Source organism: Nerophis ophidion, linkage group LG10 (assembly GCF_033978795.1).
Source record: "Nerophis ophidion isolate RoL-2023_Sa linkage group LG10, RoL_Noph_v1.0, whole genome shotgun sequence".
Classification (NCBI taxonomy): domain Eukaryota; kingdom Metazoa; phylum Chordata; class Actinopteri; order Syngnathiformes; family Syngnathidae; genus Nerophis; species Nerophis ophidion.
In genome coordinates, this window is record NC_084620.1 from 37,897,009 (window position 1) to 37,918,861 (window position 21,853).

Below are 21,853 nucleotides of genomic sequence, written 5' to 3' on the forward strand. Positions count from 1 at the left end.
ACCCAAAGCACACAGCCAGGAAAACCAAAAAGTGGCTTCGTAAGAACCATATCAAGGTTCTGGAGTGGCCTAGCCAGTCTCCAGTCCTAAATCCAATTGAAAATATTTGGAGGGAGCTGAAAGTCTGTGTTACTCAGCGACAGCCCAGAAACCTGACTGATCTAGAGAAGATCTGTGTGGAGGAATGGGACAAAATCCCTCCTGCAGTCTGTGCAAACCTGCTGAAGAACTATAGGAAACGTTTGACCTCTGTAATTGCAAACAAAGGCTACTCTACCAAATATTAATGTTGGTGTTCAAATACTTATTTTCAGCTTTATCACACAAATTGTTAAAAAATCATAGATTTTGATTTCTGGATTTTTCTTTTTAGGTTATCTCTCATACAGTAGACATGCACCTACCGTGAACATTTCAGACACCTCCATGATTTTTAAGTGGGAGAACTTGCAAAATAGCAGGGTGTTCAAACACTTATTTTCTTCATTGTATATATATATATATATATATACACATATATATATACTTACAATTTACAAAACTGTTTAAAAGGGACGATGGCAGGAAAGAAAGGTAAACTATTTGATTTCGCAACAGGACACGACTATAAAGATGTTCGTTTTAGTGGGTGACTAAATAATGTGGTTAAAATAAGTTTGTTTACAATTTATGTGCTGTCACTAATTATTAGTTTTGCGTATCAAAATATAACACAGTATTGTTGAAAAAATATATATATTTAAACGTGGTAAATTCATTGTTTTCAAAACAAGTAGAACCGGAATTGTGCTTTTATTTTGCCACCCACACTTCCTGTCAAGCCCAAGGAGTCTCAGACGAGGAAGTCAATGACGCTGTCATCTCCCTAATGTATGTATGTTTTAATTTTCCTTTTTTAGTGTTGATAAAAAGTATGAATTACAGTTGTTTATTATTGGTTACTTTTACGTCTGCTGTTCACAAACAGAAACTCAGCATGCGGTTATAACAATGTACTAGTGCATGCTAGCTAGATGTTTTTATTCATTCTTTTAGCTTTAGCTTAGACTACAAGGCAATAAATAACATGTGCCAACCCTGGTCTTTATGCTGCCCTTCTTCACTCTAGCATGCACCTTTTGATGATGGTAGTTTCACTATTTACACCTTGTAGTTTGGTTCTTGCATGGTTCATGGTGGAGGTGCAGCAGCCATGAAGCTGATGAGGCTGCACTGTGTGGTGGATCCCATGGGCTGGCTGTGCATCAGCCTGGTGTTCGGCGTCTGGCTCTACAACTCCTTGTTCATTCCAAAGCTGGTGCTGCTGCCGCACTACAAAGAGGGACACATTCCCTGGGCTGTGGTTGTCAGTAAGTATCCCCAATTCTCTTCTCCTGTGTGGACACGCCTGCTAAAAAGCCAACTTCTCTCAGGTTACTACACTGCTTCCGCATTTTGCTTCGCCGCACTAGTCAGAGCTTCCACAGCGGATCCTGGACGCCTTCCCGTTAACCCGCATATACCTCACTCAGGTACGGACGCAGACGTGTCCCCTGCAAGCGAAGAATGACTCGAAAACGATGCAGAGATAGGTCAAATCCTTGATCGCCGCCTTTGTGTTTCAGAGCGACAGCACTGGGAATTATGCAGCAAGTGCAACCTGATGAGGCCCAGGAGGTCACATCATTGCAGTCGCTGTGGCCACTGCGTGCGCCGGATGGACCACCACTGCCCCTGGTGAGAAGCGCGGACCACTCCTCAGCAATCACAGCATAGAAATACAGATTGCGCTCAATGGTATATTAAATAAAATGTAAATAAAAATAGGTTGATTGGCAACACTAAATTGGCCCTAGTGTGTGAATGTGAGTGTGAATGTTGTCTGTCTATCTGTGTTGGCCCTGTGATGAGGTGGTGACTTGTCCAGGGTGTACTCCGCCTTCCCCCCGATTGTAGCTGAGATAGGCGCCAGCGACCCCAAAAGGGAATAAGTGGTAGAAGATGGATTGATAAATTGAATGCCTCTTTTTTATTTGCAGCCTTCTGAGGTAAATATCAACATTCAATTTTTTCACAGGCTAATACATTTTAAAATTAAATAACAATGAATAAATCAACCATTCAGGCCTTTTTACTGCTCAGTTTGCGACACACTGATCTAATCTGATGTGCCCAAGCGAGATACCTGGCATCTTTTCTTGGATGCTAGTTCATTAATGTCGGGGCTCAGCGGAGGAGGGGGTTTGTTGGTAGCTGGGGGGTTTTATAATGTAGTATCCCGGAAGAGTTAGTGCTGCAAGGGGTTTTGGGTATTTATTCTGTTGTGTTTATGTTGTGTTACGGTGCGGATGTTCTCCCGAAATGTGTTTGTCATTCCTGTTTGGTGTGGGTTCACAGTGTGGCGCATATTTTTAACAGTGTTAAAGTTGTTTATACGGCCACCCTCAGTGTGACTTGTATGGCTTTTGATCAAGTATGCTTGCATTCACTTATGTGTGTGTAGAAGCCGCATATATTACGTGACTGGGCCAGCACGCTGTTTTTAAGGAGGAAACGTGGACGTGATGACAGGTTATAGGGGACGCCAAAGAAAGTACCTTTAAGGCACGCCCCCAATGTTGTTGTCCTGGTGTATATAGGGAGAAATTCGGGAAAATGGTTGCCCCGGGAGATTTTCGGTAGGGGCACTGAAATTCAGGAGTCTCCCAGGAAAATCAGGAGGATCGGCAAGTATGAGTATTAGCGTTGAATGCGGTGTTACAGCGGCACCGCTGCTGTATAATGCCGGCGGGCCAGCTCTAATGTTAATTTAATATTGCCTCAAGGGCCAAAAGAAATTACACGGCGAGCCAAATTTGGCTCGCGGGCCGGAGTTTGACACCCACGCTTTATATGGTCTAAAATTGATAGTTTTTGTTTTATTATTAATTGAAGTAGCAAATAACTCCCATACAAGTGTAAAATAAAAATAATAAACAGCTAATATAATGTATGTTTGTTCCAACAAGTGATAATAATAATAATAATAATAATAATGGATTAGATTTATATCGCGCTTTCCTATTGTTAGATACTCAAAGCGCTCACAGAGTAGTGGGAACCCATCATTCATTCACACCTGGTGGTGATAAGGTACATCTGTAGCCACAGCTGCCTTGGGGTAGACTGACGGAAGCGTGGCTGCCAGTTTGCGCCTACGGCCCCTCCGACCACCACCAATCATTCACTCATCATTCATTCACCAGTGTGAGCGGCACCGGGGGCAAGGGTGAAGTGTCCTGCCCAAGGACACAACGGCAGCAATTTTGGATGTTAATAGGTGGGAAGCGAACCTGCAACCCTCAGGTTTCTGGCACGGCCGCTCTACCCACTACGGCGGTATGGCGTAGTGAGGATTAATACACTATATTGCCATAAGTATTTGGCCACCCATCCAAATGATGAGAACTAGGTGTCCTAATCACTTGGCCCGGCCACAGGTGTATACAATCAAAGACTTGGGCATGGAGACTGTTTCTACAAACATTTGTGAAAGAATGGGCCGCTCTGTCATGGGATGCCACTTGTGCAAAAAATCCAGTCGTGAAATTTTCTCGCCCCTAAATATTCCAAAATCAACTGTCTGCTTTATTATAAGCAACTCAGCCACCAAGTGGTAGGAGTTGGAAATTTGGTGGAGGAAGAGTTATGGTGTGGGGTTGCTTTTTTTAGGAGTTGGGCTTTGCCCCTTAGTTCCACTAAAAGGAACTTTGAATGCTCCAAGATACCAAAACAGTTTTGGACAATTCCATGCTCCCAACCTTGTAGGAACAGTTTGGAGCGGGCCCCTTCCTCTTCCAACATGTCTGTGGACAAGTGCACAAAGCAAGGTCCATAAAGACAAGGGTGACAGTGTCTGGTGTAGTTGAACTTGACTGGCCTGCACAGAGTCCTGACCTGAACTTTTGGGATGAATTAAAACGGAGACTGAGAGCCTGGCCTTCTCAACCAACATCAGTGTGTGACCTCACCAATGCGCTTTTGGAATAATGGTGAAAAATACCTATAAAAACACACTCCGCACCCTTGTGGACGGCCTTCCCAGAAGAGTTGAGGCTGTAATAGCTGCAAAAGGTGGACCGACATCATATTGAACCCTATGGGTTAGGAATGGGATGGCACTTCAAGTTCACATGTGAGTCATGGCAGGTGGCCATATAGTGAACGTAAAACTTCCTGCGTCCTTAACGCCTTTTGAAATTAAGCCTGCTTACTTTATATAGCGTCATATTGTTATTATTTTCATAACAGCTTTTGTGGAGGGTTTTAAGTATGCAATGTAAACCAAACCCTATGTATTTCCATCCAGGATCAATAACTGTGTGGGGGAAGACAATCACTGGCTCTTTCTGCAGCTCTGCTTCTACACCATGGTGCTCAGTTTCTTCACTCTGGTGCTGGACTTCTGCCAGTACTACTACTTCCAGCCTCTCACTCAACTAGACCAGGTACTTTGTGCGCTCACGTGTTGGCTCCATCTTTTAGTCCTAAACTGGCGCCAGTCATTGTTTTAAAAAGTTTTACTCTGCTTTTTCTGTTGCCGTTCCACAGGAGAGTTTTACAACGCAGCATGAACTGGCTCTACTGCGACTTTCAGCGCTCATGGGTGTGGTCATGTTCGGTGGCATGTCAGCCTTGTTTTATTCTCAGCTGGCAGGAATCTTGTCGGTCAGTATGCTCACTAAAAATAGAGAGGGACATTTTTTTTCAGAAAGCCATGGGCTAATGTCGATGCAAGACTATAACATACCTTAAAACCTTTACTAGATTGTAGTTACTTATAAAATGATTAAGTCATACATTCAAACAGAAACACAATTTCAAAGGGGAACTGCACTTTTTTATTTTTTTTATTTTGCCCGTCATTCATAATCCTCATAAGAGACAAAAACACATCTTTTTTCAGGACTGTAAAGATAAAAAAAAAAAAAAACGCTTGCAATATGTTGGTTAATATGTTATATATGATATGTTATGATATATGTTATATGTTATAATTGGTTTATTTGTTATACAGTGGTCAATACTGGAGTAGAGCGGAATATACGTTAGGTCAGGAAAAAACACAGAGGCTATTTCATTCCTACAAACTTGTTTTGCAGGTTTCCCTGCTCTTCAGGGCATTTTTCCTGGAGAGCAGGGAAACCTGCGAAACAGGTTTGTAGGCATGAAATAGCCTCTGTGTTTTTTCCTGACCTAACTTGTATCTATCTATATATATATATATATATATATATATATATATATATATATATATATATATATATATATATATATATATTAGGGCTGCAAATCTTTGGGTGTCCCACAATTCGATTCAATATCGATTCTTGGTGTCGCGATTCGATAATATATCAATTTTTTTCGATTCAACGCAATTTTCGATTCAAAAACCATATTTTTCTGTATTCATTAAATACATAGGATTTCAGCAGGATCTACCCCAGTCTGCTGACATGCTAGCAAAGTAGTAGATTTTTTAAAAAAAAGCTTTTATAATTGTTTTATCAACTGATTGCAATAATGTAAATTTGTTTTTACTATTAAATGAACCAAAAATATGACTTATTTTATCTGTGTGAAAACATTGGACACAGTGTGTTGTCAAGCTTATGAGATGTGATGCAAGTGTAAGCCACTGTGACACACTATTGTTTTTTAATTTATTTTTATTTTATTTTTTTATCAATCTTACAAACCACTACACAGCAATACCATAACAATGCAATCCAATTCCAAAACCAAACCTGACCCAGCAACATTAAGAACTGCAATAAACAGAGCAATTGAGAAGACACAAACACCACAGAACAAACCAAAAGTAGTGAAACAAAAATGAATATTATCATCAACAGTATCAATATTAGTTATAATTTCAGCATAGCAGTGATTAAAAATCCCTCATTGACATTATCATTAGACATTTGTAAAAATAATTAAAAAAGAACAATAGCGTCACAGTGGCCTACACTTGCATCACATCTCATAAGCTTGACAACACACTGTGTCCAATATTTTCACAAAGATAAAATAAGTCATATTTTTGGTTCGTTTAATAGTTAAAACAAATTTACATTATTGCAATCAGTTGATAAAACATTGTCCTTTACAATTATAAAAGCATTTTTTTTTTTAAAATCTACTCTGCTAGCATGTCAGCAGACTGGGGTAGATCCTGCTGAAATCCTATGTATTTAATGAATACAGAATCGTTTTGAATCAGAAAAATAACGTTTTTGAATCAAGAATCGAATCGAAAAAATCGATATATTATCGAATCGTGACTCCAACAATCGATATTGAATCGAATCGTGGGACACCCAAAGATTTGCAGCCCTAATAAATATCCATCCATCCATCCATCCATCCATCCATCATCTTCCGCTTATCCGAGGTCGGGTCGCGGGGGCAGCAGTCTAAGCAGGGAAGCCCAGACTTCCCTATCTCCAGCCACTTCGTCTAGCTCTTCCCGGGGGATCCCGAGGCGTTCCCAGGCCAGCCGGGAGACATAGTCTTTCCAACGGTTCCTGGGTCTTCCCCGTGGCCTCCTACCAGCTGGACGTGCCCTAAACACATCCCTAGGGAGGCGTTCGGGTGGCATCCTGACCAGATGCCCGAACCACCTCATCTGGCTCCTCTCGATGTGGAGGAGCAGCGGCTTTACGTTGAGCTCCTCCCGGATGGCAGAGCTTCTCACCCTATCTCTAAGGGAGAGCCCCGCCACCCGGCGGAGGAAACTCATTTCGGCCGCTTGTACCCGTGATCTTATCCTTTCGGTCATGACCCAAAGCTCATGACCATAGGTGAGGATGGGAACGTAGATCGACCGGTAAATTGAGAGCTTTGCCTTCCGGCTCAGCTCCTTCTTCACCACAACGGATCGATACAACGTCCGCATTACTGAAGACGCCGCACCGATCCGCCTGTCGATCTCACGATCCACTCTTCCCCCACTCGTGAACAAGACTCCTAGGTACTTGAACTCCTCCACTTGGGGCAGGGTCTCCTCCCCAACCCGGAGATGGCACTCCACCCTTTTCCGGGCGAGAACCATGGACTCGGACTTGGAGGTGCTGATTCTCATTCCAGTCGCTTCACACTCGGCTGCGAACCGATCCAGTGAGAGCTGAAGATCCCGGCCAGATGAAGCCATCAGGACTACATCATCTGCAAAAAGCAGAGACCTAATCCCGTGGCCACCAAACCGGAACCCCTCAACGCCTTGACTGCGCCTAGAAATTCTGTCCATAAAAGTTATGAACAGAATCGGTGACAAAGGACAGCCTTGGCGGAGTCCAACCTTCACTGGAAACGTGTCCGACTTACTGCCAGCAATGCGGACCAAGCTCTGACACTGATCATACAGGGAGCGGACTGCCACAATAAGACATTCCGATACCCCATACTCTCTGAGCACTCCCCACAGGACTTCCCGAGGGACACGGTCGAATGCCTTCTCCAAGTCCACAAAGCACATGTAGACTGGTTGGGCAAACTCCCATGCACCCTCAAGAACCCTGCCGAGAGTATAGAGCTGGTCCACAGTTCCACGACCAGGACGAAAACCACACTGTTCCTCCTGAATCCGAGGTTCGACTATCCGGCGAAGCCTCCTCTCCAGTACACCTGGATAAACCTTACCGGGAAGGCTGAGGAGTGTGATCCCACGATAGTTGGAACACACCCTCCGGTCCCCCTTCTTAAAGAGAGGGACCACCACCCCGGTCTGCCAATCCAGAGGTACCGCCCCCGATGTCCACGCGATGCTGCAGAGTCTTGTCAACCAAGACAGCCCCACAGCATCCAGAGCCTTAAGGAACTCCGGGCGGATCTCATCCACCCCCGGGGCCTTGCCGCCGAGGAGCTTTTTAACTACCTCAGCGACCTCAGCCCCAGAAATAGGAGAGTCCACTACAGATTCCCCAGGCACCGCTTCCTCAAAGAAAGACGTGTTGGTGGGATTGAGGAGGTCTTCGAAGTATTCCCTCCACCGATCCACAACATCCGCAGTCGAAGTCAGCAGAACACCATCCGCACCATACACGGTGTTGATAGTGCACTGCTTCCCCTTCCTGAGGCGCCGTATGGTGGTCCAGAATCGCTTCGAAGCCATCCGGAAGTCGTTTTCCATGGCTTCCCCGAACTCTTCCCATGTCCGAGTTTTTGCCTCGGCTACCGCTAAAGCTGCACACCGCTTGGCCCGTCGGTACCCGTCCACTGCCTCCGGAGTCCTATGAGCCAAAAGAACCCGATAGGACTCCTTCTTCAGCTTGACGGCATCCCTCACTGCTGGTGTCCACCAACGGGTTCTGGGATTACCGCCACGACAGGCACCAACAACCTTGCGGCCACAGCTCCAATCAGCCGCCTCGACAATAGAGGTTCGGAACATGGTCCACTCGGACTCAATGTCCCGCACCTCCCTCGTGACATGTTCAAAGTTCTCCCGGAGGTGTGAATTGAAACTCTCTCTGACAGGAGACTCTGCCAGACGTTCCCAGCAGACCCTCACAATGCGCTTGGGCCTGCCAGGTCTGTCCGGCATCCTCCCCCACCATCGCAGCCAACTCACCACCAGGTGGTGATCGGTAGAAAGCTCCGCCCCTCTCTTCACCCGAGTGTCCAAAACATAAGGCCGCAAATCCGATGACACAACTACAAAGTCGATCATGGAGCTGCGGCCTAGGGTGTCCTGGTGCCAAGTGCACATATGGACACCCTTATGTTTGAACATGGTGTTTGTTATCGACAAACTGTGACGAGCACAAAAGTCCAATAACAAAACACCACTCGGGTTTAGATCCGGGCGACCATTCTTCCCAATCACGCCTCTCCAGGTTTCACTGTCGTTGCCAACATGAGCGTTGAAGTCTCCCAGTAGGACAAGGGAATCACCCGGAGGAGCACTTTCCAGTACTCCCTCGAGTGTACCCAAAAAGGGTGGGTATTCTGAACTGCTGTTTGGTGCGTAAGCACAAACAACAGTCAGGATCCGTCCCCCCACCCGAAGGCGAAGGGAAGCTACCCTCTCGTCCACTGGGTTGAACTCAAACGTACAGGCTTTGAGCCGGGGGGCAACCAGAATTGCCACCCCAGCCCGTCGCCTCTCACTGCCGGCAACGCCAGAGTGGAAGAGGGTCCAGTCCCTCTCGAGAGAACTGGTTCCAGAGCCCTTGCTGTGCGTCGAGGTGAGTCCGACTATATCCAGCCGGAACTTCTCTACCTCGCGCACTAGCTCAGGCTCCTTCCCCCCCAGTGAGGTGACGTTCCACGTCCCAAGAGCTAGCTTCTGTAGCCGAGGATCGGACCGCCAAGTGCCCTGCCTTCGGCTGCCGCCCAGCTCACAATGCACCCGACCTCTATGGCCCCTCCTATGAGTGGTGAGCCCATTGGAGGGATGACCCACGTTGCCTCTTCGGGCTGTGCCCGGCCGGGCCCCATGGGAACAGGCCCGACCACCAGGCGCTCGCCATCGTGCCCCAACTCCGGGCCTGGCTCCAGAGCGGGGCCCCGGTGACCCACGTCCGGGCGAGGGAAATCTGGGTTCATTTCGTTGTAATTCCATTGAAGTCTTTGAGCTGCTCTTTGTCTGATCACTCACCTAGGACCTGTTTGTCTTGGGAGACCCTACCAGGGGGCATGAAAACCCCCAGACAACATAGCTCCTAGGATCATTGGGACACGCAAACTCCTCTACCACGGTAAGGTAGCAGCTCAGAGAGGAGCCTAATAAATATATATATATATATATATATATATATGTATATGTATATGTATATGTATATATGTATATGTATATGTATATGTATACCACTTCCAGAAACAAACACATGTGTATTTTAATCATAACAGCCTTGGTAATAGACAACAGAGATGGCTATTTTTGGAAAAATGAGAAATGACGACCTTATGTTTTTGAACCTGAAGGATGAACTGCTGGTCAGGAACACAACATAATACAAAGTTTTTTGTGGTAATTTAGAAACAATTATTCTAACAGACTACCTTATTTTTTTTAACCTGAATGTACAGTACTGACGATGAACTGCTGGTTATAGAAGCTTAGCGAGCACCGACAGAGCCGACAGAAATCAAGTGCTTAACCCAAAATCAACAGGAAACGTCCCCGGCCAGCTGGACCAAACGCACAGCTGTCTATCGAGTGAATCACAATAGTATCGATGATGATACATGCAGCAAATCATGCGTGTTATTACAACTACATACGCTGTCGAACTAGCTGTGTACAAAAAAAACATAACATTTGTGCTAATAGATACTGTAATATGATTGGTCATGTATTTCAGTCAGTGCAGATTGGTGTCCTAACACATTGTGTTGTGCATTACAAACTCAAAAGCCATTCAGCTGTCGACGCAGAAGCTAGTTTACGCAAGGCATTATGTTACTGCGCTGGAAAAAGAGTTCCTCTGTGTTTTTTCTTACAATAACAATGTTGCTACAGTTTGGTTATTTTACAGTTTACGGAACATAAATAAGGTATTGTTGCTAGTTTTTGAATGCATTTTTAGTGTGATTTAGAGGCAGAATGGATTGCTCCCATTAGCTGCAGAACGAGCCGATTATTACAAATTAGAAGGCAAAAAAACTAAACAAAACGTGTTCTTGTCTCTCATAAAATAGTGCAGGTCCCTATTAACATTGGTCAAAGATCCTGTACGTATATTATAGGAACACTCTTCTCTTTATTAGGGCCGACTGCAAAAATGCTTGTCAAAGCTCCTCTCTGTGACAGGAGGGCTCTGCTTTCTTTAAGTATGCTACTTGAAGGTCCTTCATGTTAAACAAAGAGCATTGAAAGAATGTACTATTCACTTTGTATATTCTTTTAAAAAATCTAAACTCAAAAATGTCTGAAATAGTTCAGAAAGTAGAAGAAGAGTCAATGTGCGCCTTTTGTATTGATATACAAAACCCAAAATCAGTGAAGTTGGCACGGTGTGTTAATCGTAAATAAAAACAGAATACAATGATTTGCAAATCCTTTTCAACTTATATTCAATTCAAGATATTTAATGTTCGTATTGAGAAACTAATTTTTTTTTTTTGCAAATCATTTACTTAGAATTTAATGTTAGCAACACGTGGCAAACAAGTTGGCAGGGGCATTTTTACCACAGTGTTACATGGCCTTTCCTTTGAAAAACACTAAGTAAACATTTGGGAACAGTGGATACTAATTTTTAAAGCTTTTTAGGTGGAATTTTCTCCCATTCTTGCTTGATTTCGGTGTAAGTTAGGCTTCATAATGCGTCACACATTTTCAATGGGAGACAGATCTGGACTACAAGCAGGCCAGTCTCTTTTACTACAAAGCCAAACTGTTGTAACATGTGGCTTGGTAGTCCCTTTTGGGGGTGCGGGGGCTGCTGGAGCCTATCTATATGCATTTGGGCGGTATGTGGGGTACACCCTGGACAAGTTTCCACCTCATCGCAGGGCCAACGCAGATAGACAGACAACATTCACACTCACATTCACACACTACGGCTAATTTAGTGTTGCCAATCAACCTATCCCCAGGTGCATGTCTTTGGAGGTGGGAGAAAGCATTGTTTTGCTGAAGTAAGCAGGGGCGTCCATGATAACGTTGCTTGGATGACAACATATGTTGCTCCAAAACCTGTATGTACATTTCAGCATTAATGGTGCCTTCACAGATGTGTAAGTTACCCATGCCTTTGGGCACTAATACACCCCCATAACATCACAGATGCTGGCTTTTGAACTTTGTGCCTACAACTTACGGATGGTTCTTTTCCCCTTTGTTCTGGAGGACAAGACGTCTACAGTTTCCAAAAACAATTTGAAATGTGGATTCTTCAGACCACCAAACACTTTACCACTTTGCATTTATCCATCTTAGATGAGCTCGGCGTTTCTGGGTGTTGTTGATAAATGGCTTTCGCTTTGCATAGTAGAGTTGCACTTAGAGATGTAGCGATGAACTGTAGTTACCGACAGTGGTTTTCTGAAGTGTTCCTGAGTCCATGTGGTGATATCCTTTACACACTGATGTCGGTTTTGGATGCATTACCGCCTGAGGGATCGAAGGTCCGTAACATCATCTCGTACGGGCAGTGATTTCTCCAGATTCTCTGAACCTTTTGATATTTTGGACCGTAGATGGTTAAATCCCTAAATTCCTTGCAATAGCTCATTGAGAAATGTTGTTCTTAAACTGTTGGACAATTTGCTCACGCATTTGTTCACAAAGTGGTGACCCTCGCCCCATCCTTGTTTGTGAATGACTGAGCATTTCATGGAAGCTGCTTTTATACCCAATCATGGCACCCACCTATTCCCAATTAGTCTGTTCACCTGTGAGATGTTCCAAATAAGTGGTTGATGAGCATTCCTCAACTTTCTCAGCCTTTTTTGCCACTTGTGCCAGCTTTTTTGAAACATGTTGCAGGCGTTAATTTCCAAATGAGCTAAAATTTGCAAAAAATAACGTTTTCCAGTACGAACGTTACGTATCTTGTCTTTGCAGTCTATTCAGGTGAATATAGGTTGAAAAGGATTTGAAAATCATTGTATTCTGTTTTTATTTACACAACATGCCAACTTCACTGGTTTTGGGTATTGTATTTTATAAAAATTGCAGTACGTGTTAAAGTTTTTGTTTCATTTAAAACACGTCAATTGTGTCTGATTATCCGATTATGTGACGCCCCCAACGACAGGACACCACCACCTTAGAGCAAATGGCCCTCTCATCAAGTGAAATGTAAGTCTCCAGCAAATAGTCCTGCCACGATTTTCATTTCAATTCAACAGATTTTCATTTGGCATGGTTTCATTTTTGGCAGCGACAGTCAGAGGAAACCGTGGCAGCTGGCCCTGGCCGAGGCGTGTGGCACCCACTGGAAAGCGCTGTGGTTCGTCCCGCTCCGAAGCAGACGGGCGCTCAAACAAGTTAGCAGCAGCCTGTTTCGAACACACGTGTAGCCTACCTGCACACATGGTAGGTGAGGATTACAACCACAATAGCCGCACAAAGACTCTGGGAACAGTACGGTAACATCACATGTACTCCAAATGGTATGTTCAGTTTTATCGGCACAGAGGAGTACGTGATTCCCACACAGCACACGTGTAGAGATGGGCAACGGGGCAACAGCTGGAACTATTGATGCTGCCCTTCAGACCAGAAGAAACTGTCATTTACTCAAAATAGAACAAAAATACACATTGTTGAAACTATTACTGTGGCAATTGCCCAAAAAGAAATGCTGTTATGTAGGGGCGTCCAAAGCGCGGTGCGGGGGACATTTTTGGCTTTTCTGTTATTGGCCATTTGTTTGTTTAAAAAAAAAAAAAATATATATATATATATATATATATTATTAATGACACATATCATTGGATATCACACTGATTTGTTTTGTCACCTATACCACAAAGCTAAGATGTTTTGTTCAGATAGGTTAGCATGTATTGACCAAAGTGCTCCCCCCTCATCTGGAAAATGTATCTTCATTTAATTTATTAATTGGCAAATGTTATTCATAGGAGAATTTCCTGTTTCAAGTCTTTTAAAGGGGACCTATTGTGATTCTGATCTACATTTAACACACCTATTTGTGGCCTAAACCAGGGATTCTCAAACTTTGGTACGTACGTGGGCTCCATCTCGCTTAACGCCAAAAAATCACTAAATTAAATATTGTAATGAGGTGACTCGAGCCGTTATCTAAGGTTAATCAGTCTTCAATGGAAGTTTCTACAATTGGGCCATAGTTGACGCCAAAATAAGCAATTAAGTCACAGAGGGAACCATCCAACTCTGTCTGTGGGAATGGTATACTTGTTAAGTAAAACCGCTGCCTTGTTTTTAATGAATACTTAAGCTTTGGCATTGTTAACACTCGTATTCAACATTGTACTACAGCTATCCATTTTCTACCGCTTGTTCTATCCCAGCTGCATTCATTTATATCATAATAGGTCCTCTTTAAAGTTGTTCATCCAAAAGATCCGTTGTTTTGCAATTGGCTCCCTTACAGTATTCAAAATGAACCAAATCGTGACCTTAAAACCGAGGCATGTTCCGAATCATGAATATGGTACTGTTACACACCCTGGTCAAAAAACAACACTTTTACTTGTGTTGCTTTAACTCACTGTGAATGAAAAGGCACTTTTTCTGTGTTTAAATAGATGCTAGTTGCAACCCTAAAGCAAAAGGTAACCCTCTCAGATTCATTTATTAGAAGGAGCTTTTCTGTTTGTCACTTCTTGATTAGGCTCAATCAAATGAAGAAAAAAAAGCCTTTTGGTGCCTTGTTTTTTTGTATGTTTTTTGTTTAATTTTCTCTTTTGGAAAAGTGGAATTACATGCAGGATTTTTCCTATGTCTTTTACAGCTCACTTGAAATGGAAAAAAAACAAATATAAACGGGCCAAAGCTTTCAGCTAGTTTGCTTAGTTTAGCCAGGAAAACAAACAAGGAGCTCGCTAGCAGTCTGGCTATGCTAAATAAAAACCCTCTCCCCTAGCAAACAAAACTTTCCCATTTAATTAATTGGCCCAAACTTCGAAAGCACTCTTTTTTTAAAACTACATTTTACACACAGGTTTGGTTTTCACTGCCAAACTAAGCTGCTGCTTTAACATTTTTTCCCCAACATTTAAGAAAACAAATTGCCCGAAATGTTTATCTATTTTCGTTATGGCTTTCATCTCTTCTGTAAATGTCACATTTTGATTTTTAGATAGTTTTAGTGGGTCTTCAATAGCATATGTAAGGCGCAAAATATACTTGTGGTTTTGTGCCTGGTAAGTTGCACTACTATTCTAATCAAACTTCCTTTTGTTGGCCAAAGAATTCTTGCAATAGTTAAAAAGGTATACGTGTATATACCTTTTCAAATACATACAGTATATGTATTGATGTATATATATTGTCTACTGTACTGTTACTGGACACACATTTACTTGAATTTACTTTTTTGTATTACATTTTTTGTTATATTAAAAAAAAATGATTTAATGTTTATATTTTGTATTTAACAGTTGTGGTGTAATGATGTGATTGGGTTTTAAACTATATATTTTTTTACTATTACATTTTGATTTATCTTGCAACTTCTTTATCTCTGTTGTAATTTGAACACCTCGGGCTATTAATAATGCACCACGGTGTTGATTTTTGATCACATTTAGGAATATATTTATGTGACTTTTGCTGGATTTTCACCTGGAAACATCGAGCACTCCGTTTTGTAAAAGCAAGTTGATTATATGCAAATATATTGATTTTTGTATGTGTGGCATATTGCAAAGTGTCTTTTTAATCCCATACTTTGTTAGACTAAGAATAAAAATTATGTCACACATTTTTAGATATATTTGTTTTTTCTGGTTAGGAATTACAGTCAATGGAATACTGAATTATGACAACGACATTTGTTGAGTTTATATGTGTTTATCAGCTCTAAAATGAGGAAAACAATACAGTGGATTCAAGTCTAGTCTCAATTTGTTTTTTCTGCTTTACATTGTAAATATTTAATATTTTTTCTTTGGTTACTTCAAAATAAAAAGTGCTTTAATGGCAAAAAGGAAAGAGCGCGACAGTATTAATCATATGTTTTACATGTGAGTTAACTCAAGATTATCCAATCGAAAGATACGTTGACAAGATGTGATGTTTGGTACGCCTGTAATTGTTTGATATTGTGTAAAACTACATTTGAAAAACTTTTAATAACTGTGAAAAGCATACTCTAGAATCGGGGCTTGAGTCCTGTTTAGGGCTTTTTATAGGTTTCGCTATTCAATTGTGGGGGTCTTAACTCTAAGGGAAACTTTCAAAATAGGGCAAAGTCTTTACTACCAATTTAACAACTTTATTATTATTGTAAGTATGTATTATTGTGGCTTCATGGTGGCAGAGGGGTTAGTGCGTTTGCCTCACAATACGAAGGTCCTGAGTAGTCCTGGGTTCAATCTTGGGCTTGGGATCTTTCTGTGTGGAGTTTGCATGTCCTCCCCGTGAATGCGTGGGATCCCTCCGGGTACTCCGGCTTCCTCCCACTTCCAAAGACATGCATCTGGGGATAGGTTGATTGGCAACACTAAATTGGCCCTAGTGTGTGAATGTTAGTGTGAATGTTGTCTGTTTATCTGTGTTGGCCCTGTGATCAGGTGGTGACTTGTCCAGGGTGTACCCCGCCTTCCGCCTGATTGTAGATGAGATAGGCACCAGTTACCCCCGCGACCCCAGAGGGAATAAGCGGTAGGAAATGGATGGATGGATGTATTATTGTATCCTATTTTTTTTCAGATGCATAATTGTATATGTTATTTTTTTCCAATTAGTTTTGTCTCAATACAAGATGACGTACGCACTGAAAACGCTATGTTTTTTTTAGATTGTAATCTGCAAAAAATGCTGATTTAAGATGCCAAGCGGCGGTTCCATTGTCCCGGAGAGATGTTAAGTATCAGTGAGGCGTGTGTAATGTGTGCATAGCCGTGAACATAATCGACATGCGTCGTCTCTGAGAGCAACTCGGTAAAATGGAACGAGTGGACTAACTTGACATATAGGATGCACATTGGTGACGACATAACAAGACACACTGTGCAATTTTCAAGTCAAAGCATATGTTTGGAAAAAAAAATTATGAATGTGTTGAGTGTAGATTCAAGACTTTTAAAGCAGGTCTTAATCTGCAGTAATGAAATGAGTGGCCACCTGCCAGTTGTACCGTCTGTGACATCTGGCTGAACAAAAGACATTATTAGCCTTCATGCTAACTCCGTACACGCGGGTACCTGTCTCGCTCAGACATGGATTAAGCCTAAGAAGTATTAGCTGTGTTATTATTATTATTATTATTAAAATTTACTACGCGGTGCATTTTCAGCTTTTTGTCCATATGGGATGTACACCCTGGTTGTGTGGCGTCATGCTGTGCTTGGTTGTCCTTTTTGGTAAAACATACGTCTGCCTGCCATGGTCCGATTAGCACCATTTTCTTTTTTACAAGACTTTTATAAAAGACAAATTCCATAGAAATACAGTTGTCAATGCTCACATATGAGGCCTGTTTCCATGTGTTGAATCATCCCACGTGGGGTTTTCCATTGGCACACAGGTTATTGATTGGCCTATTGATTTTTAAATAAGCTCTCATTGTAGAAAGTAGAAATCCAATTAAAAGTTGAACGTCAAATGCCTAATCCCATCAAGACGATGAATCGTATCGATCAATTCATAGCGGAAAAAAGTTAGCTTTTCGACTCCTTGTAGTTTGTTGTTGTAGTGATATAAATCCTTGTAGTAACGAAGGGATTTCCTGCCACATGCAAGTTATATAACAACTCCAAGCAACACTTATTTCCTCTTTTACTGCAAAAAAATGGTCATTTATCAGCCTTGTTATAATAAAAAAAGACAAACATCTCGGGCAGGGGTGTCAAACGTACGGCCGTATCAGGCCCGCAAACAGGTTTAATCCTTCCTGCAAGATGAGTTTGCAAAGTATAAAAATGAGCTGCAATTTTTTCATGAAAGAAACGGCTGTTTTAAGTGTGTCCACTGGATGTCGCAATAGCAATTCCAGTGTAACCCTCATCACGCTGTTTAAAGATGTTGTGTTAGCTTACTTTAAACACCCTCTGGGTTGACCTCCATTACTCCAATCAGCGCAGGTGCAAGCAAACAACTGGTCCTTTTGTGCGTCGCACAATACCCTTTTTATTGTTAGTTATTTACTTAATGGACAAAATATGAAACGGGAAAACGCAGAGACTTAAATCGATTTGACTATCATCTTTGTAGTTAAAATTCTGTGCAGTGCTCGAAATTTTTTTAAGGGCATGGTGTGCAAGCTGAACTCCATTGTAAAAAAATGTGTGTTTCTACATCTGTTGTGATTGTTCTATTCAATTTTCTGCTTAAACCTACAACGTACACATAGGTCAATTTTGTAGTTACGTTACCTGTGGTGTCATTTTGATCATTGTTTAGTTTGTTATAATTGTAATAATTTGAATGATGACAAATTTATGAGTGTGTTGTGGCACTTGCGGATGTCACTGATACGGCGGTTTGAGGAAACACCTCAAAATGCTTTTCCAAACACGTTTTTACTGGTGAGCTGCCAACATGAGAATGCTGAACAGGAAGTGCTTCAAGTTTAATGCCTTTGTATATACATTGAGACAAAGGCTAAAAGTTCATGGTGTTTTTGAAACGGCGCCAATTTTTTCTCTTCAGAATTTTCAACTAACTTGAAGTGTATTGCCAAGAGCATTATTTGTAATGTAAACATTTTCAGATAGTGCGTGTTCTATTTTTGGCCGAAGTAACACAAAAAAAACAAATTCGAAGTTGTCTTTATTTTGAAATTATTATGCCATTATTTTACCAGCTAAAATGAGTTTGGTGCCCCTGATATAGGGCCTTGTGCACTGAAAATTGCTAAGTGAGCAAAATAAAGAGCACAAGCCATGAATATGCAGAATATTGGTAGGAGAAAATGCTAATATAATTATTTACCACAGTGTGATTTATCAAGACAACAATTTTACTACTTGAACTGTTTTGCGTCTTTATTTATGTGAGAAAAAATAATAATATATATATAGTAATATATATATATATATATATATTTGTTGAGCAAAACAGCTCAAGTAGTACAATTACCTATATATATGTATATATATGTGTATATATACACATATATATATATATCACTCTCCTCGGGCACTGTTCCCCTAGCATTCAAAAAAGCGGTTATTCATCCTCTTCTTAAAAGACCTAACCTTGATCCTGACCTCATGGTAAACTACCGACCGGTGTCTCACCTTCCCTTTATTTAAAAAATCCTTGAAAAAATTGTTGCGGAGCAGTTAAATGAACACTTAGCGTCTAACAATCTATGTGAAACCTTTCAATCCGGTTTCAGGGCAAATCACTCCACGGAGACAGCCCTCACAAAAATGACTAATGATCTATTGCTAACGATGGATTCTGATGCGTCATCTATGTTGCTGCCCCTCGATCTTAGCGCTGCTTTCGATACCGTCGATCATAATATTTTATTAGAACGTATCAAAACACGAATTGGTATGTCAGACTTAGCCCTGTCTTGGTTTAACTCTTATCTTACTGATAGGATGCAGTGTGTCTCCCATAACAATGTGACCTCGGACTATGTTAAGGTAACGTGTGGAGTTCCCCAGGGTTCGGTCCTTGGCCCTGCACTCTTCAGCATCTACATGCTGCCGCTAGGTGACATCATACGCAAATACGGTGTTAGTTTTCACTGTTATGCTGATGACACCCAACTCTACATGCCCCTAAAGCTGACCAACACGCCGGATTGTAGTCAGCTGGAGGCGTGTCTTAATGAAATTAAACAATGGATGTCCGCTAACTTTTTGCAACTCAACGCCCAAAAAACGGAAATGCTGATTATCGGTCCTGCTAGACACCGAACTCTATTTAATAATACAACTCGAACATTTGACAACCAAACAATTAAACAAGGCGACACGGTAAAGAATCTGGGTATTATCTTCGACCCAACTCTCTCCTTTGAGTCACACATTAAAAGCGTTACTAAAACGGCCTTCTTTCATCTCCGTAATATCGCTAAAATTCGCTCCATTCTGTCCACTAAAGACGCTGAGATCATTATCCATGCGTTTGTTACGTCTCGCCTCGACTACTGTAACGTATTATTTTCGGGTCTCCCCATGTCTAGCATTAAAAGATTACAATTGGTACAAAATGCGGCTGCTAGACTTTTGACAAGAACAAGAAAGTTTGATCACATTACGCCTGTACTGGCTCACCTGCACTGGCTTCCTGTGCACTTAAGATGTGACTTTAAGGTTTTACTACTTACGTATAAAATACTACACGGTCTAGCTCCATCCTATCTTGCCGATTGTATTGTACCATATGTCCCGGCAAGAAATCTGCGTTCAAAGGACTTTTTAGTGATTCCCAAAGCCCAAAAAAAGTCTGCGGGCTATAGAGCGTTTTCCGTTCGGGCTCCAATACTCTGGAATGCCCTCCCGGTAACAGTTCGAGATGCCACCTCAGTAGAAGCATTTAAGTCTCACCTTAAAACTCATTTGTATACTCTAGCCTTTAAATAGACTCCCTTTTTAGACCAGTTGATCTGCCGTTTCTTTTCTTTTTCTTCTATGTCCCACTCTCCCTTGTGGAGGGGGTCCGGTCCGATCCGGTGGCCATGTACTGCTTGCCTGTGTATCGACTGGGGACATCTCTGCGCTGCTGATCCGCCTCCGCTTGGGATGGTTTCTTGCTGGCTCCGCTGTGAACGGGACTCTCGCTGCTGTGTTGGATCCGCTTTGGACTGGACTCTCGCGACTGTGTTGGATCCATTGTGGATTGAACTTTCACAGTATCATGTTAGACCCGCTCGACATCCATTGCTTTCCTCCTCTCTAAGGTTCTCATAGTCATTATTGTCACCGACGTCCCACTGGGTGTGAGTTTTCCTTGCCCTTATGTGGGCCTACCGAGGATGTCGTAGTGGTTTGTGCAGCCCTTTGAGACACTAGTGATTTAGGGCTATATAAGTAAACATTGATTGATTGATTGATTGATATGTATATTTACATATATATATGTATATATACATGCATATATATATGTATATATATATATGTATGTATATATGTATGTATATATGTATATATATATATATATATATATATATATATATATATATATATATATATATATATATATATATATATATATATATATATATATATATATATATATATATATATGTCTATTTAGCAATATCATTTTATAATTGTATAGCTGCTGGATGATATAGGGGCTGAATAAAACAAATTAAATTGACACGTTTTGGTATCCGCTAGTGGGGTTTTTTACAATGCCATTCGTTTTTTCATAAAAAACATTCTAGCAATATGCATTTTCTTGCATCTAAAACTTTCCAACAGACGCTCGCAGTTAGTTCCAGCGTCTCAAGGGAGCAACCTTCAGCGTGCTAAAAAAAAAGTGGGTTGTACATGCACCGCAAGACTGCTTCTAAAATGCCCATAAAAATGCTACATGTTTTTTGCATGTTGCAAAACACCAAAGGAAGAGGCATGATAACATGAATATGCAGTCAATGAGTGTCTTTATGGTAAAAGCCGCGTACTACACACTAAAGCCTCATTTAATGAGCGTTTTGCAGCAGTTATCTTAGATCACACGCAACACACCAACTAATAGTACACACATTGTTATGGTTGGCAGTGTGACGCACTGTTTAGCACATGGTGTTTGGATATTACAGTAGACCAGTACAGTAGTTTTGAAAAACTTTACGGAAGAAATCCAATTACTTGATTCGAACTATATATTTTTTTCTTAAACACATGCAACTATTTCCTATTTAAGGGAGACTATTTTAGATTACAAAAATAAAATAAAATTAACGGAGAAATATATTCCTAATTACCACTCCTAGTTGTAATAGTTTTATACCTCAAGTAATGAAACTTCAGACGTTCTTTTAAACTTAATAGAATATGTTTTCTTTGAGTACATGCAACAGTATTTTTCCCCTTGTGTGATACAGGTATTTTAGTGTATTGATTGATTGACTGAAGTACTGATACCAACCAAAGCTCCTCATCCCACCCCCCGGATAATGTAAATAATTCAATGTACATACTATGATGATTAACTTGTGTGATGACTGTATTATGTTGATTGTATATATTTGTACCATGAATTGATTAACGTGGACCCCGATTTAAACAAGTTGAAAAACTTATTCGGGTGTTACCATTTAGTGGT

At 41.5% G+C, this 21,853-nt stretch overlaps 1 protein-coding gene across 6 annotated transcripts; it reads left to right on the forward strand.

Moving 5' to 3' along the window:
* Positions 1 to 728: 728 nt before the first annotated feature.
* On the forward strand, positions 729 to 15,380 carry zdhhc21 (zinc finger DHHC-type palmitoyltransferase 21). Of its 6 annotated transcripts, none has more exons than XR_009808518.1 (9): positions 772 to 870; positions 1,154 to 1,349; positions 1,413 to 1,511; positions 1,605 to 1,716; positions 4,328 to 4,466; positions 4,570 to 4,686; positions 9,624 to 9,719; positions 12,726 to 12,769; positions 12,852 to 12,942. XR_009808518.1 is itself a non-coding variant. In XM_061913680.1 (9 exons), exons 2-8 carry the CDS (start codon positions 1,166 to 1,168, stop codon positions 12,988 to 12,990), a joined length of 834 nt encoding a protein of 277 aa, XP_061769664.1. In that variant the 5' UTR covers positions 772 to 870; positions 1,154 to 1,165; the 3' UTR covers positions 12,991 to 13,010; positions 13,094 to 15,380. The 6 variants fall into 6 exon arrangements, 5 of the variants coding, with proteins under 5 accessions (XP_061769666.1, XP_061769664.1, XP_061769663.1 ...); XM_061913680.1 differs by lacking the exon at positions 9,624 to 9,719 and adding an exon at positions 13,094 to 15,380 and having other exon boundaries at positions 12,852 to 13,010; XM_061913679.1 differs by lacking the exon at positions 9,624 to 9,719 and adding an exon at positions 13,094 to 15,380 and having other exon boundaries at positions 12,852 to 13,006.
* The last annotated feature ends 6,473 nt before the right edge of the window (positions 15,381 to 21,853 follow it).